General features: G+C 33.3%; 1 protein-coding gene across 1 annotated transcript in view; it reads left to right on the top strand.

Annotated features, from left to right (window-relative positions):
• The window catches only part of KIFAP3 (kinesin associated protein 3), a 185,583-nt gene that overhangs the window by 95,521 nt on the left and 71,793 nt on the right, over positions 1-18,269 (top strand). Inside the window, exon 11 of the mRNA XM_021682645.2 lies at positions 16,772-16,872. Coding sequence (XP_021538320.1) covers positions 16,772-16,872 — 101 coding nt within the window. The remainder of the gene's footprint in view (positions 1-16,771; positions 16,873-18,269) is intronic.

Raw genomic sequence — 18,269 nt, forward strand, 5'->3', positions numbered from 1 at the left:
ATGAATTCCAAATGCATGCCCATAGGGTTTTCTTCCCAGTTACATACTCCTCCTAGTAAGTTTTATTGCATGGACTTTGGAACATTTCTTTTAACTGTTAAGAAACCTATTTTGCTTGATTGTTCTCTCTGTTGTGTCCAGAGAAATTGCATTTAATGTATAAATGATTTTCTGATAAATGATTAATAATAGAATAGTCATTTTTACCCTTGTTAATGTATATGTTACTTGTGCGGAAAATTAAATCATTAACTCCTAACACGATAGACTAGACTTCTCAATTGAGTAATTCAGTGATTTATTTAATATTTCTGGTATTTTTCCACTACAATTATATAGAAGTTGTAGTAAGGAAGCATTACAGAGAGCATAGATTTTAAAAGAACAGGATATAATTAGTATAGAGCAGTGACTTTCAAACATCTTTTATCTCAGTCTGTAATAAAGTATAGTTTATGCTACAATCTAGTACTCACATGTGTAACGTGATATGAATGTGTATATATCCATATGTGCATATTAATATACATTATATTTTACTATATGTTACTGATTTTAACATATTAATTTTTTGAATGTTCACAAAGCAGTATTTACCATTTCTATGTGTAATGAACTGTATTTTCTATTATCTTCCATTCTTTTTTTATTCTACTTATTTTATTCTACTACTTTTATTCTACTTTTTTTATTCTACTTATGACTTACTCATTGATTTTATGTTCTCTGATTAATTTGACATTCATTTGGAAAACATTGAACTAGGAGAAAATGATTAAACTTCTTTCCCATCAAATCTTCAAGAATACCAATCACTGTCTCTGCTGGATTTTTTATGTGTTGTACAGTAGATAATCTAAATATTTCTAGGTTATTCTTGGCAAGTAGTGACTGAAGTGATTCCATGGAAATGAAATTTTTTTAAATGGAAAAAAACCTTTGTAAATCAAATATTTGAAGAATTTGGGGTACATTTTCTTCATTGTAGTCATGGAGAAGGAATTAAAGACCATAGAGTAGAATATGAGTAGTCATTTTGTTTTGTTTTTTTAGAAAGAAATTCAATTTAATATATATTCAACTTGATGACTGAATTAAAGAATTGCCTATTTTATATATAGAAATTGCTTATTTTTTTAAAGATGCAAAAAATGTAAAACTACTTTTGTAGGGCTATACATGTGGTAGAACTTTTGGAAGTGATTTTTAAGGGATGCTGTTTCAACTGGAAGTGCTATAGATTTTAAGTAGGTTTTCTTTATTATTATTTGGGGACCGCATAATTGAAAAATCTTTTTATACCTAATGAGAGATTATTTTAACTAGAGTACAATGAATCATGAATCTTTCAGGTTCTAATAAAGTTGCACTATCTGAACACTTAATCCCCTTCTTGCATATCCTGAAACATTTAACTAGTACATTGTGACCCCTGCTGTTGTGAGAATTGCCAAATAACTGAAAAAAAATATGTAATTGAGGAAGATTGTGTGATTTGAATTATTGTTAAAGGCAGAGGAGAAGTTTTATTGTAATTCAGCTTTTTTGCCACGTGAGGCTCTAAGTGAAAGGTAATTCAGTAGAACCAAAAATTATTTCATTTAGGTATTTTGAATTTAGCTTTTTCTTTGACTTTAGGCATGCATAAAGAGATTAAAACAGAATTTTTGAAATCATTACTTAAAATTTTCTTTCTGCACTTACCCTGAAATTTATGTTTGAATAGTTTTGATCTTTTCCTAGGCACTGAGAAGGAAGGCATTAAGTCCCAAAATGTTTCAGAAATTTTATTTGTATCCATGAGAAATCTTGTATCTAAATATTCCTTTGTTTTGCTTTTCTTAAATACCACCAAAATTACTCAATTCTTACTTCATTTTTGATACGTTACTTTCCTAAGATTTCATAAGAATCCTAAACTTACCTCTGCTTATTAGTTCAGTATCAATTATAAATCTTTTCAGTTCTATTTATCCCCACACTTGACACATAATTTCTTATGCCTACTAACTTTGTTACCATCTGGGAGACCTATCATAGCCAATGGTTTCAGCAAATGTGATTATATGAAAATTGAATTGGACCTAAAAAGTTTGGCTTTATTTATCAATTGTTAGTTTAGTCAGGTTTTTTATGATACTGAATTAATGTTTTTAATTGTTTAAAGATATTTTTTTGGCTCATCTAAGAATCAAGTTATTAAAAAAAAATTCCCTGACATAAATCCTTAAGCCATTTGGCTTTGATGTGTCTCAAGAGTGCTTCCTTATGTCAGAATATCCTGGGTTGGGAGATGGCAAGGAAATTCTTTGTCATAGTGTGTTCTTCGGTTTCCTGGAAAATGCACTGATAGTGTTTCAAAAATAACTTGAAAATTAAATTTCCTTAGCTTTTTGTCTGACGCACCAGGCAAATGTTCTTGCACCCCTCAGTTGCTTTGGCTTGGATGTTTCTAAGCTGAGTTTTGTTTGATGTGCTTGGGGATGATGTTAGTACAGAAGCAAGCATAAATTCACAACCAAAGTGTATTCTTTGGAAGAGCCTAGATCATAATGACATAGTTCGTGCATGAAGCTTAAACATCACATAATGGCAGGGACAGTGTATTACAGAATGCATAATCAATAATTTTTTTTAAAAACACCAGATTTCACTGGTGAACTCTTTTGAACAATTTTGAGTTTAATACAGTATTCTTTCTCCTGTGTGAATGATACTGATATGTATTTTAAATTGAGTAATGTTCTGAGTTTTCATGTAAGCTTTTCATTTTTTCAGTTTATTTTCAAGGGAATAAACCTTATAAAATTTGCAGGTCTTATCTTACATATATGAATTTTTGCAGTGTTAAAACAAAAATGGAATAGGCACAGCCAGCCTAATGGTTAAACAGATTAGATAGCTACCTATAAATTATAGGTAATCACCACTTTCCACAATTTCTCCACTATTTTGTAAGTTTTCTTTGTTTATTAGGAGACTGTAAGAATTCAATGGTTAGAGCATCAGTTTTCAAACTTTTGGTCTTAGGACCCCTTTAACACTCTTAAAATGTATCAAGGAACCCCAAGGAGCTTTTTGTTTATGAGGGGTTATATCTATGGATATTTATTGTATTCATGATTAAAATTGAGAAAAATTTTAAATATTCATTTTAAATAACAAACCTGCTACATGTTAACATAAATATTTTATGAAAAACAACTCTTTCCAAAACAAAAAATTAGTGACAATTAGTGATTTACCTTTTGCAAATTTCTTTAGTTAGGCTTAATAGACACCAGCTGGCTCTCCTAGTGCCCTCAACAATCTGTTGTGACATCATATTTTGGATATGTTTTATGTAGCCTCTTAAGAGAGAATGAGAATTTTAAAAAAGAAAGTAATATATTAATATTATTATAAAAATGATGTGACTTCGTGTATCCCCGTTAGGGGTCCTTCGACTACACTTTTGAAATCAGTGAATTAGAGCATTCCTTTAAAGCTTTTAATTCCTATTAAATGCAAACACTCCTGACTGTAATAATATACCAGGAGTCTCAAATTAGCAGCTTAAATCCAGCTAGAAGGCATGTTTGGCTTTACCAAAATACAGTTGCTTAATTTTATATTGGATTTCTAGGTATGACCCAAGCTCTCCCATTCCCTAAGATAAACCTTATTTTCTCTTATACTTAGACATTTAATTATATTTCCAGTCTTGCCTTTTAGACATCTTGAGTGTTCTACCACTCACATCTTAGAATCATTTTTATCAATTTCTTTGGCACTTTGTGAAGGAGGATGGGGGATGTGTGACATGGTGTAGGAGGATGGAGATGGAAGACCCTGAGCACGGAGGGACAACAGCACACAGTATATTCTGATAATTCGCCAATACTAGACTTCTCATGCTGCCCAGCAATCATACTACATCTTCTTCTTTATCTGGTCATTCTCCCACTCTCCTAAGTGAGAATTTCATTCCTATACCTTCTCATAAATCTAACACCTCATCCTCATCCTCGGATCATTACCTTGTTTTGCGTCCTATTTCACTGAGAAAGTAGAAGCAGTCAGAAGAACTTCCATGAGTTCCTATTGCCACACTTACCCCTACTATCTCTGTCTGTGTACTTTGCTTCCCTCGCATTATTATGGATGAACTTGCTCCTGCTCTTCCCATAGGCCAACATTCCTTCTCCATCCCATTCCCTGTCACCTACTTAAGGTTCTTGCTGCAGCAATTCTCCTCTCCTGCATTAATTTTTCCCTCTCTAGAAGATCGTTCCATCAACATACAAATATGCTATTATTTCTTCCATCTTAATAAAGATTCCTCTTGACTCTCACGTCACTCTTTTACTTTCCAATTATTATCCCATTTCTTTTCTTCACATTATTACAGAATGCCTCAGGAGTTATGGTCATTTCCTGCCTCCCAGTTTCTCTCTTCCTTTTTGCATACATTCATATCCTTTCTTATCTGCTCTCTGTTCTTTGTGCCCCCCCCCTCTTTCTCCTCTCTTCTGTCTCCTGTCTCCCCTCTCTCAATTCCCCTCCTCACTGTTCTACACTCTTCTTAATCTTTTCCAGTTAGGCTTTCACATATATGCCCCATCACAATACTCTGGTCAAGTTCCAATGACCTCTACATTGCTAAATCCAGTGGTCAGTTCCCAGAATTCATAGTACTCAACCTGTGAACAGCACTTGATACAGTTTCTCTCCTCATCTTTTTTCATTGATTTTCCAGGACACAATACTCTTCTGGTTTTCTTCCTAAGTACCCAGTCCTTTTCAGTCTCCTTTTCTGTTGCCACCTTTTCTCCCCAGTCTCTAAGCATCAGAATACCTCCCAGGGCTTAGTCCTTAGAATTTTTCTCTATCTGTACTTACTCTCTCGGTTACTTCATCCATTCTGTTTAAATACTTTGCCTATACTGATGACTCCAGAATATAAATAGAAAGATAATTTCAGCCTCTTCTCTGATTTCCTTACTCCAGACATTACCACTTGGGTGCCTTATTAGTGTCTGAGATTTGATATGTTCAAAATTAAGCTTCTGTTACACACCAGCCCCGATCCTTATGCTTTCACAGTCTTTTCTATCTCCATAAATGGCAACTTTCTCTTTCTAATTAATTGACCCAAACTGGGGAAGTTCTCCTTGTTTTCTGTTTTTCCCTCCTACCCTGCATCCAATCTGTCTGTGCAGTCAGCTGTCTTCAAAATATAGCTGCTACCACCCTGCTCCTAGACACCATCTTCTCTTTCTTGGTTTAATACAGTGCCATCCTGACTGGTCTTTGCGCTTCTACCCTTGCCCCACATTCTCTTCTTAACACAGCACACAGAGCAATTGCATTAAAATTTGAGTTAAATCATGGCATTCCTCTGCTCAAAAATCTTTAATGACTTCCTATCTCAGAGGAAGAACCAAAGTCCTTATAATGGCCTACAAGTGTTTATATGTTCTCTCCTAGCTCCTTACTTCTGTGACTATATCTCCTAGTACTCTCTTTTTTGTTCTTTCTGCTGAAAGCACATTGGCCTCCTTGCTAATCCTTGACCCCAATAGTGACACTCCTACCCCAGGACTTTTGTACTGCCTGTTCCTTCTGCCTAGCATGTCTTTCCTAATTTTTTGCATGGTCCATTCCCTCATGAAAGGGCTTTGCTCTCAGGCTATCCTATTTAAAATTTCATCCTTCAGCTTCTGATGCTCTCTTTCTCCTTTTCCTTGTATTTTTCTCCAAAGCAGTTAATCACCACATGATCTATCTTTCATGTAATTATTTTATTTATTGTCTTCACCATACACCATCACCACCATTCCCACCAGGCCCCAAAGACTATAAGCTCCATGAAAATGTGGATTTGTATCACTCTTACTCACTCCTATATTTCCAGTACCTACAACAATGCCTAGCACATTGTAGGTTCTCAATAAATATTTGGTAGGTGGTTGGATCGATTAACGTATGAAAGGAATGAACATTTAAAGAGCTGAGCTTGAGTTTTCTTTCCCTTCACTCCTAATTGGTTAAGTGACATTAGGTAGGTCAATAGATCTGAGTCTTTTGTTTAGAAAATCCATCTCACAGGATTGTTGTGGGAATCTGAGAAGAGAATTGATATCTACTTCTGTCATAACTAGAAAGCCTTCTACAAATGTTAGTTTCAAAAAGGAGGAAGAAAAAATAAAGGGAAGGTTTGAGGGGCTAATGGTTGCTAAACGAAAAAAATGAGGAGCACAGAAAAGGTCTGTTACATCATAGTTTTGACTGTGCCTGGTTATAGGGGTTTGTTTTAAACCTTGAAATAGTACTTTAATTTCAATTACATGATACAGATTTCTTTAATGAATTGTGTAATTCAAGGCAGGAATCTTCTAGTACAGTGATAACTCAAAGAGTGGTTCAGTGACCAATGCACATTTATACACTGTTTTTTACTGGTTTGTAACAAGTAAATCTAGAAATCAAGAGTAAGTGTTTAGACAACTTATAGCAACTTAAATAATATTATGTCTGCGGAATGTAATATTTTTTAACTTCTATTTTGCATATATTGTGCTTAATTTTATTTTTATTATACTTTATAAAAGTATTGATCTTTGATACATGGGAGGAAAAATAAAAACTTGACCCTCCACCACAGATAATTTGAGAAGCACTATTCAAATAGGTGAAAAGATGGGTTTGATCTTAGATTAGCATACTGTTCTTTTAAGGTATTAAAAAATCCATACATGCACCCCTGTGTTTATAGCAGCATTATTTACAATAGCCATGATATGGAAGCATACACACACACACAAACACACACGTATACACACAATGGAGTAGTATTCAGCCATAAAAAAGAATGATATCTTGCCATTTGCAACAACATGAATAGAACTAGAAAGTATAATCCTAAGCAAAATAATTCGGAGAAAGCAAATACCATATGATGTCACTTATATGTGGAATTTAAGAAACAAAACACGCAAAAGGAAAAACAGAAGAAAGAGACACGTCAAGAAACAGACTCTTAACTATAGAGAACAAACTGATGGTTACCATAGGGGAGGGTTGGGGGCTGGGTAAAATAGGTGATGGGGATTAAGGAGCGCACTTGTCATGATGAGCACAGGGTGATGTATGGAAGTGTTGAATCACTATATTGTACACCTGAAACTAATATAACACTGTATGTTAACTAACTGGAATTAAAATAAAAACTTTTGAAAAACTCTGAAAAACAAAACAAAACAAACCCATCAAATAAAAAAACAAAACAAAAAAAACAAATGTTGAATCCTATGGATACTTGTTTAGTTCATTTATGTGCAGAGATGAGAATGTTTCCTAAAAAAACTGAGGAATTAGCAGTGTTACCTAGAGATGTTGCTAGCTTTTTGATATTTATAATAATAATAATAATAGCCAATGATCAAACTCATACTCAATAAATATTCATCAAGTGCTTAACTTGTATTAGGCACTTCCACATGTAATTTATAAATCTATGTGCAAGTTAACTAAAAAAGTTCACTAGCCCAGACATCTTTCTTCAAGTTGCCCTTTAATCACCAGAGACACCAGGTCACTGATTCATGTATAGCACTGAACGTAACTAGTATGAAAGATTGGTCCATAATTTAAATTTTGATTCAGATTCCAATCTGTATAAGTTTTTATTCTTCTGAATTTGAAAGTTGTGAAGCATGCTAATTTTCATGGCTGGTTTGTGCTGCAACTAATTTTATTGGTTATGGCAGTAAAATTAGGATTCTGGAGATTCAGTAGCACATTGTCATGCCTATTTCACAATTCCACATGAATCATTTCAAAAAGACCTACATTTTAGTCAGAGTAATGTTAGACCATATTCTCTTCACTGGAAGATAAATTAGGGTTTCTAAGGTGTTCTAAATGGATATGAATGCTTCCACATTCTGTGAGTAGACCCAGAATAGTTTTGAGAGTAAAAATGGCACCTGATTCATCTTGATCTAGATTACATTAGGTAACCTGGGTTTCAGGGCATTTTCCAAGGCTGTAGAAAGATTTTATCAGCATGTAGCGAATCAGACCAGGTCAAGAGTTAAGTGATAAATGTTTGATTTCTTCCGGTTGAGACAAGTCTGATTTCCCTTATTGTGGGCAGATCACCAGAGCGGATACTGTAGGACTCTAAACTTTGATCACTTAAAAATTAAGGGTTATTTCCTTTGACCATTCTGTCATATGTTCTTAAAAGAAAATTTAAAAAGTTCTGAACACCTTTGAAATTCCCTTATACTGTTAATTTATTTTTCATTATAATTAACATGACTTAATTTTTATTTTATCAAAAGCATCCTAAAATTAAGAAATAAAATTTGGTAAATGGCCTTTTTTTGGCTTGTTTATTAAAAACTGTTTGGAAATTGTCAAAATAATGTTTTCTAATTAGGAGGTGTTTTCCATTTTTTAAAAACTAGGTTGTCTTTATGATGGTTTAAAAAACTTAAAGTAGACTTTTAAAAAATTTTCATTTGGCCTGTTTATTACAAAACTGTTATGGAATTTCACACATCTGTTTCAGTATGCAGCTCCTCATAGACTACTGCACTGTTTCTCAATTTTAATAGGCCTCATTTATCCTATAAATAAACCTACATTTTCTTACCTGATCAAGTGAGCAAACAATAGGGGTCACATGTGGCAAACACTTTAACAAAAAGCACATGTTTAGCCGTCAGGGTAAGGTAGAGTCATATCAAGATTGCTTGAAGTTATTAATGGCAGTAAAATTTATGCTTCCTCCTGTTTTCCCAATTAAATCAAGAAGCCTTTTTTCTTAGGATTCTTCTATCACCAGCTGGTTCCAATACTCTGTGTGTGAATTTTGCCTGGGGTGTCTCCATTTCTACATGGTAAAAGCTGACCAAAGCACATTAAGTCAATGGTGTGGACCTATAGGCCAGAAAGCAGTCATTGTTAAGGGCTTTATTTTGGTCCCTATCTTTTGTACCGTAAGTGTGCATATTTTGTAGGGTGTATTATAAATAAATTGTTGTTGTATGCCCTGGATGTAATAAAAGACTACTACAGACAAGGTAATAATTGAAACATGTTGAAAATATTTGAAAAATAAACTGCATGGCTAAATGTACAGTCATACATACAGAAAACAAATGAAAATGCATCAAAAGTGTTGGATTTTAGAGTACTAACTTAGTAAATACCTCCTAATATGACTGAGCTACTGAGCTTAATGGTACATTTACAATTTCAGTTTCTTATAGTTTTTAAATTAAGTAATTGGACACAAAAGTCATCCATGAAACACTGTATCACAAAACTATTATACTTGTTTTCATACTGATCACTGTAACCTATAAATTCTGTAATTTTCACCCTTCAGCTCATGATTAAAAACTCTTGGTTTTTATCTATTCATCTCAAATCTTTACTATACTTGACTGTGAACAAATCTACTCTGAAACGGGCAGCTGTCCAGTATAGTTGCAATCTTAAAAATTGATCTCTCCAAATTGAAGTTTAAACTAAAGCTATCTAATCATACTGGACATATAACTTATCTTCTCATGGGGCCTTTGTGACTTCAAAGGGAGTTTTCTACTTTGAATGAAGACATGGAGTGTGGAAGAGAATGAGAATCTGGCTAATAATGTGGCCCATAACTTGTGTTCTCACTCTGCTTTTACAAAGTGTTGGGCTGGTTCTACTGCAGAAGCGGAAATTTGGCTTTGAGTTCTGGTGTTCAAACTCATATTTCTGCTTGACTGAACTGTGAATGGAAAATCCCAAGTGTCTTACAAAATTAGTAACTAACTGGTGTTTTTACTAATCACTTCAGAGATGAAAAACCGAAGACATTTTAAAATTCAAAACCCATCAGCATGCGTTTGCCCTTTAATTGGCAGAAAATCGATCATGAGAGCAGTCTGGAGAACTGTTGTTTTTTTTTTTTTTCCTCCTTCAGCTGCTCCAGCTGAACTACAGCTGCAGATTTTTTTAAAAAGAGGGAAAAAAAAACCCTCTTGAATGTACTTTATAAGTGCAATAATTCCCACAAAATCAGTTACTGGAGTTAATGACCAGTTTGTTAAGGCATTAACTGCCCTCAGCTGGGAATGACCAATTTTTGGGGAATGGCTGCACAACTGCTAAGATAATTCAGTAACACTTTCAAATAATGATCCAGCTAATTAACAGTGAATTCCTGTGGAAATCCTATCGAAGTACTTATGACCTCTGCATTTAATAGCCAGTGAGTTCATCATGATTCATGTTTATTACAGTAAATACCAAAGGAATCATAATGACTAGGCCATTTTTTTCCACCCTGGCCTTATTACTTGAACAGATTTGACTAATCCACCTCTAGTCATTAAGGACCTAGTTCTCAAAATACTCAGTCTTTTCACTGCTCTGCTCAAAATTCATAGGGCCTTTGGTGCTATGCCAGCATACAGACTATTGGCAGCCTGTTTTTAGTTGGGAATAATTGATGTCTATAAGTCTTAAAGGAGCCCTTTTGAAATGCCTGCCATTTGTAGGATGTAGAGGAATCATAGCTGGTTAGCTGCAGTTTATGGTTCTTAGTCATGAATTCTTATGGGAAAATCATACCCTAAGGCCCCAAATTCATTTAGGATGTACAAGATTTTTTTGAGGTTTATTTTTAAGAACTCAGAAATCCTTTCTTCCAATGAATGAAGAAAATGATTAGTTTATAATGAAGGATAAGCTCTTAATTTTACTTGGACCATTTAATCTCTCTTAATGGCTGTTTATTGCTATGTGATCTGCAAATTAGCCTTTAAGTCATAATAAATGTTGACTGCCAAAAAACTATTACTTTTTGTGTGGAGCTGTGTTTGAAGAGATGAATTTAGGTTATTTCCAGACATCTTCCCATTCCAGGTAGACACTTTTTTCCTAAAATCTTCATTCATATATTGCAGTTCTTTAGAGGGGAAAGGAAATATGTGATTTGTAACCATAAGATGTGAATTAGAATCAACAAGGTAATATGCGTAACAAGATCATTTATAGAATATTTACATCTTTTTCTGAATAAAAGGACAAAGTCAGTTTCTATCTTTTTAAATTCCCTAAATAAATACAAAAAAAGAAGAAAGTCAATTTTATAGATATTTGTAAATTGATTGGATTCTAGGGAACCTTTACCCAGACAAAATCTAGAACACATATCAACAACCTGTGTTATATTGACCTCTGAGTACAATATTGTAGTCCCTCAGATGTCATCACCTCCCTTCACACTTTCCTTAAGAAAAAAAATATATCTCTGGTGTAATGTCAGTCATATTCCAGTTTCTTTTGTTCAGTTGTGCTTAGCCCAAACAAGGGGGGAAGCATGGGACATGCTACTTAAAGATAAGTAATGTACCTAATTGTGAGGTTTGTCTTCAGTGTTTTCAGACTTCTCTCTGTGTTCTTTCATCTTCTTGGTAGCTGATCACCTCTATAATTTCCTACTCTAGGAGTGAAATTAAGTTCCATTACAGATAGAGAAACAGGGAAGAAAGAAGAGAGATTCACAGTGTGTTTGTGGTAGTGGTAGAGGAGGAACATGTACTAAATCTATACTTTGGTTATTTTCTCAAGTTTTATTTTTATTAAGGAATTTATAATAACCCTGTAAGAATGAGAGAATGATGAAGGGTTCTTATGGGATAGGGGTCACTGAGTGGAGCCTTGTAGTATGAGGTAACTCTCCTAAGCCCAAACTTTGGGAATAGTAGAGCTTTTTAGAAAGTGACTGAGTAGAATAGAAGGACAAGTGGCTCAGCCACAGGCTCAGAATATACCTCTGAACCCTGTCTAGCTCATCCTAGAAAAATCTCAGCTGCTTCTCAAAACTGCTTTTCTTCTAACTACGATCTAATCTTGAGACTAGAAAAACCCACCATATGTTTTAGGGGCACATGATAGTAGTGTTCTGCTGGTCAAATCAAAAAACATTCAAAGAATAAGAAATTATATTTATTGAGTAGATTTATTACTGTGTCAGACTCAGTATTAATTGCTTTACCAGAATTCTCTTAACTAATCCTTATATAACAACCCTTTGAGTTAGGTACAGTTGTTCTATCAATTTCATTGATGAAGAAACTGAAGCGCACCCACACACACACAGAGAGAAAGAAACTGAAGCACAGAGTTTAAAAACACAGGCTATATAGCAAGTGGAAGAGTCACAAATTGAACCCCAGTGGTCTGCCTCTCCAGAGCCTGAGCTCTTAACCACAATGCTATACTACCCATTAACCACTCTATGCATCTTTTAAGCTTCTAAGAGCACCTTGTTTTTCTCATAAAATCAAACACTACTTGATAGCAGTTCTTGTCCAATTTAGTGAAAGTGAGTTTCAGAACTGCTAAAGATCTAGTTCCCAGATTTGTCCCTGTCAGAAACTTCTTTTGTCCTTTAGAATCTACTGTATCTGGGCACAGGTCCTCCAATAAATAACTGATTGTTGTTCAGCATTTCATCTTCTCTCTTCTGCTCTTCTGCCACCTTCCCCTCTTCCCCAAGACTCCCAGATCTAATAGAGTCCTTCTAATTTTATCTCCTTCCTGGACTGTGTCACTAAGGAATGATGATAGTCACTTACATTTACTTGGCATTATTGATTTCAACCTCTCTGCTGCCTTGTGGAAGACTTAATAGGAAGTCCATGAGCAGGCTTTGTAGTTCACACCTAGATTTGAATCTCAGAATCACAGCGGTGTTTCCTTTGAAGGAATATCATGGCTTGATGAATATCATTGCCTCATCTCCAAATCGAAGAGAATACCTACCTCTTCATTTGCTAGAAGGGTAAATGAGAAAATGTATGCTTACCATACAATAAGAACAGTATTGCTTTCTGCTTAGTCCTTTCTCTTTCCTCTTTTCTCAAAGAACTATGGTTATAAAAAGAATGGCTGTCCACAGTCTTTCAGGACAGCCTGGGTCTCCTGCAGCTTCTGTTTCCTCATCCCTTTAGTTTTCAGTATGCTTTAGGGCATGATAATCATTTTAGGTAAGGATTATGGGGGAAACAAAAGATTATGGGAAACTGGGAAGATGTTCAGAGTTTGTTGTTTTTTTTTTTTTTAAAGAGGATCACAGATAGAGAAGAATTAGGAAGGTGTGGAGAACTGCAAGGAGCTTCCATCTTTGGCTATGAGTATGAAGGGAAGAGAAAGAGCATCCAAGAGCAGATTTAGGACTGGCTGCAGAATGAACCATTCTGCTTCTTGAAACTAGATATTTAGTGTTGCTGTGTAAAAACAAGTAATGTAAGTTATTGCTGAGATCTGTTTCTTTCATCTGTTTTTTAGAAATAATTATAATTTAAGGACTCTTCTCCAGACTTCCTATTCTATTGCATATCCTTTGAGTTATCCTTTGGAAGATATGTATATCTATCTATCTATCTATCTATCTATCTATCTGTATATATCTATACAGATCTTATATATATGTATGTAAGGTAATATATATATATATATAATCATTATATATACATTATCATTAGCTTTAGAGGATCTTGTTACCTAGTTTATGGAGTATAGATCTCTTAAAAGTGAATCTTTCTTTTCTCTCATGTGAATGATGCACCACCTTAGATTATTGCTTTTTAGACTCATTTTCATTGATACCAGCAGTAGACTCTCCTCAAGCATGGAATAGCTTCCTATTTCATTCCTAGTTCCACATTGAATTTTAATTTGTTTGGTGATTTACTTTAATGTTGAAGAATCTTTTTATTGGTTATTGATTTCTCTTTGTTTCTTTTACCATTTACTAAGTTGTATGCATTGAAATCCTACTTTTCAGTAAACCCACTACATAGAGAAAATATCTTCAAATAATATTTTGTTAAAAAGATAATATTTTGTAAAAATTAAGTAGGATTAGAACATGCCCACAGCTGAACAACATATAGAAAGAAACTAGAACAGCAGGGAAAGAGAGACTTGCCTTCAGAACATGAGAGTTTGCTGAAGGACCCTACTTGAAAAGATTTAAAAGTATCTTAGTCCCTGGAAAAAAATCTGACCAAACCCTAAGGGATACCTTCCTCCTTAGAGAATAGAGTTAGTATTTTTCACTTTTAATCTACGTCTTATGAAAAGTTGTACAAAGATTTATTTTCCTATGGCAAATGCGTTTTATACTAGAAGAATTATAAGTGAATGCCTTCAGCAGTGTAAAAATGTGCTTTATTTTAATATCTATCAATCTTTTCTATTTAGATTGCTTTGATCCCAAGAACAACTGTTGGAGTTGGGAGCACCCAGTTTGTCTCTACTTTTCTCTTTTTGGAGTAATTTCACAATTTTTGCATTACATCTTCCTCCAAAAAAATTATTACCCCCAAATACTTAGTATATGTATATATATATATATTTCCTACAGTTAACTTGTGTTTGTCATTTACTAAGCTTCATCTTCAAATTAGGTATACTTTCTCCTATATTATTTTATCTTACCTTTTCATCTAAGCCTAGGGTCAGTATCCTTAGAGCTTATCTCCTTCATTCAGTGTCTGTCTTCTCCATAGATTGTGTAGTGAAGTTTTTCAAGTACTAGAAAAGCCCTGAAATTTACCTAAATGATTTGATGTGGACTCTTTATTCTGCAAATTTTCTCTAAATTATAATGATATAGAGAAAAAGACATTAAATATCAGATAAAATAAGTAATCCTGTTACTTCACATATAAAATGTAGCTTCTTCATGCATTGTATTCCAAGTGGTTGAGTTAGTGAATTCACAGATTTTTAGTTAAATTTGAATGTTTACTAGTATGTTTTCATCTGATGAAGAATGGATTTTATTGTTTTTGTTTTATCCCAAGGAATCATTTTTATATTGATATTGAAAACCAAAGGCAATAGGCTTTAGCCAAACAATTTTAAAAGATGCAAAAGTCCAGATTTTTAAAAAATCTATTTCAAAAATATGTTTTATTCTGTCATATGTCAGTATAGATCAGTCTTTTATACGCAATAATAACATTTTACTTAGAAGGCCGTTTCATCTTATGATATAAAAAATATTTGAGTGGCATCGTAACATAACCTGGTGAAGATTTTAGAATCAGAGTTTAAATCCCTGCTCAACCACTTACAAGGCTGTGTAGCGAATATTTGTTTTTCTCTAAGCATTAGGTTCCTCATCTGAAACATAGGGATGATAATATATACTTGACAGATTGTTTTGAAGATTCACTTTGTTCTTCTTTACCACATGATATATTTTTTATCTAACATATAAGGTCCAGGAAAACAAAGAGCTAGAGATAAAGGGTCAGTATATTTTTTTACTTGCTTGTAAAGAACCTCCCGTAACTCCTTAAAATACTTTTCTCAAATCTGGAGTTTTTAGAATTTAGTAATGTCTGTCTTCGAATAAATGTGCTTATTTCTTCTGTTTTAGCCTCTAATTTTTTTGTGTAACACTGCTCTTTTTTCCAGCTTCATTGAGATCTAATTGACAAAACTTTATGTAACTTTAAGGTATAAGATGTAATGATTTGATATATATATATATATATATTGCAAAATAATTACCACAATAAGGTTAGTTAGCACATCCATCACCTCACACTGTTACTGTGTGTGTGTGTGTGTGTGGTGAGAATTTTTAAGGTTTATTCTCTTAGTAACTTTCAAATATACAATACAGGATTGTTAACTACAGTCATTATGCTGTTTAAATACTAAAAATAGAATCATTCAGCAGATATTTATTGGGAAACTTCCATGTGCTCTACTAAGCCTTGTGAGAATACCAAAGTTTATATCCTCTAAGAATTTCTAACCATCTTAAAAGATATGCCTAATATATGAAAAAATTCAATCAGAATCTAAAACAATCTTAAAAAACACTTAAGTATTTTAGTAATTTTATGGTATGGTAGACACAAGGATAAAGATACTAAATTTATCCTCCATGTTAGAACATATATAAAATCTTCATACACTATTTATCAATTAAATTCACTTACCTGCTTGATTTTTTTAAACTCCAGATACCTTCGAAGATTTCTCAGGATATTATTTTGAGTAAAACTTTTTAGTTAAACAACTTATCTAATTCTAATTCTGTCACTAACTTGGAGATCATAAATAGGTCCTTACAATAAGACCTATCTAAGTGGAAGGATTGCATGATATATGAGTCTCATTTTATCTTTCAGTCTGTAATATATCATTTGTTTCTCTTTTCTCAGTTTCAAGGTGTATAAGGCTAGGATCACCTGACCTCTGAAGTTCCAGGCAGCCCTTAATGTTTTATAGTCATGTGTTTTTTAACGTTACAAATACTGTTGTACTTCTTTTTAAATCATTTAGATTATTTTTCCAGTTTCTGATTCATAGAATTAAATACACTTTTCCACTTGCTATTTTGCATATATCACCACTGTCAAGAACTGTACTAATCACATATTTTGATGGAACAGTAAGGGTGGGGAGGCCAGTGACCCGATCTATATTATAGTAGGCTATTGAAAATGATAAATTCTTTGGTTTGTGGTTAATTTTTTTTCACAAACATACCTTGCAAAATACATGTTATCTCTTGGATATTAGTGATATTTCACAGACAGTATATTCCAAACTTTGGGATTGAAATAGGGAGCTGAAAATATTTTCTAAATTAGGATCAATCATTTGAAAGTTTTAATGTATTAATTTGAGTGTGTTATATCAAAAAATTCATTATATCTATGATTTAATCATATCCTTGATTTCTTGTGCCCAGGTAATGAAAACTACAAACAAATAGCAATGTGTGTCCTTTACCACATAAGCATGGATGACCGCTTTAAATCAATGTTTGCATACACTGACTGTATACCACAGGTAAGTGGTTTAAGTTTTTTTTTTAAGTATTAAAAAATAGGTATATGTTGGCTAATGAACATAATAATAATAAAAAAATAGGTATTTTTCACTTTGTTCTCTTGATTTGCCAGATACATTTTTCCTTAAAAAATTCCCTCTTAAAAATAATTTGAATTTGTGATAGAAAATTGGAAAGTACAGAGTAGTATAAACAATGAAAATAACTTTCTGTTATCCCAGTCCCAGGGATAACCATTTAATATTTTGGTACATTTCCTTCTGCATAGTTAAAAAAACAATATATTGAGATTAAATGTTATATGTAATTATATAGTACCTTATTTACTTAATAGATCATAATGTATTCTCCCATTTCATTAAACAGTCTTCAAAAATTATTTCTAATAGTTGTATAATATTCTATTACATAAATGTATCATAATTTAAAAATTGTTAAATTGTATGTTTAGTTTTTTTCAGTTTATCACATAAAAATAGATGTAAGTAAACATATATAAACAAATGAAATAATGTGGAATAAATATCATAGTATGTAAATGTTTATCCACATCTCTGATTTTTTCTTTAAATTCCTAAAAGTAGAATTACGAAGTCAAAAGGTATGAACACTTTTGTACTTGACATATTACCTTCTAAGAAGGCATGTTTGTATTTCCAACTAGCATTTCACTTTTTTCTTTTATTTCATTTTAATTCCAGTATAGTTAATATAAAGTGTTATATCAGATGTACAATAGTAATTCAACAATTCCATGCATCACCCAGTGCTTATCACCACAAGTGCACTCCTTAATCCCTCTCACCTATTTCACCCATCCCCCCACCCACCTGCCCTCTGGTAACCATCAGTTTCTCTTTTTGTCTTTGCTCATTTGTTTTGTTTCTTAAATTCCACATATGAGTGAAATCATTTGTCTTTCTCTTACTGAATTATTTCATTTAGCATTATACTCTCAAGTTCTATCCATGTCATTGCAAATGGCAAGATTTCATTCTTTTTGATGACTGAGTAATATTCCATCACACACACACACACACACACACACACACTCACACACACACACACATACACCCTACACACACCTACACACCATATCTTCTTTATCCATTCATCTGTTGATGGACATGTGGGCAGTTTCCTAGCATTTCACTTTTAGCAATATGGACTAATATCATTTCTCTAAAAACGGAGTGTCTTTTTTTATTTGCATTGCCATGAATATTGATGAGGTTGAACTTTTTTGTATGTTTATTATCCACATTATTTATAAATTATTCATGTCCTTTACCAATTTTTCCATTAGCATGTTAATAGTTTTAGGATTAATAAATGAGATCTAGGGGCGCCTGGGTGGCTCAGTTGGTTAAGCAACTGCCTTTGGCACAGGCCATGA

This window comes from Neomonachus schauinslandi, chromosome 6, assembly GCF_002201575.2.
Source record: "Neomonachus schauinslandi chromosome 6, ASM220157v2, whole genome shotgun sequence".
Classification (NCBI taxonomy): Eukaryota; Metazoa; Chordata; class Mammalia; order Carnivora; family Phocidae; genus Neomonachus; species Neomonachus schauinslandi.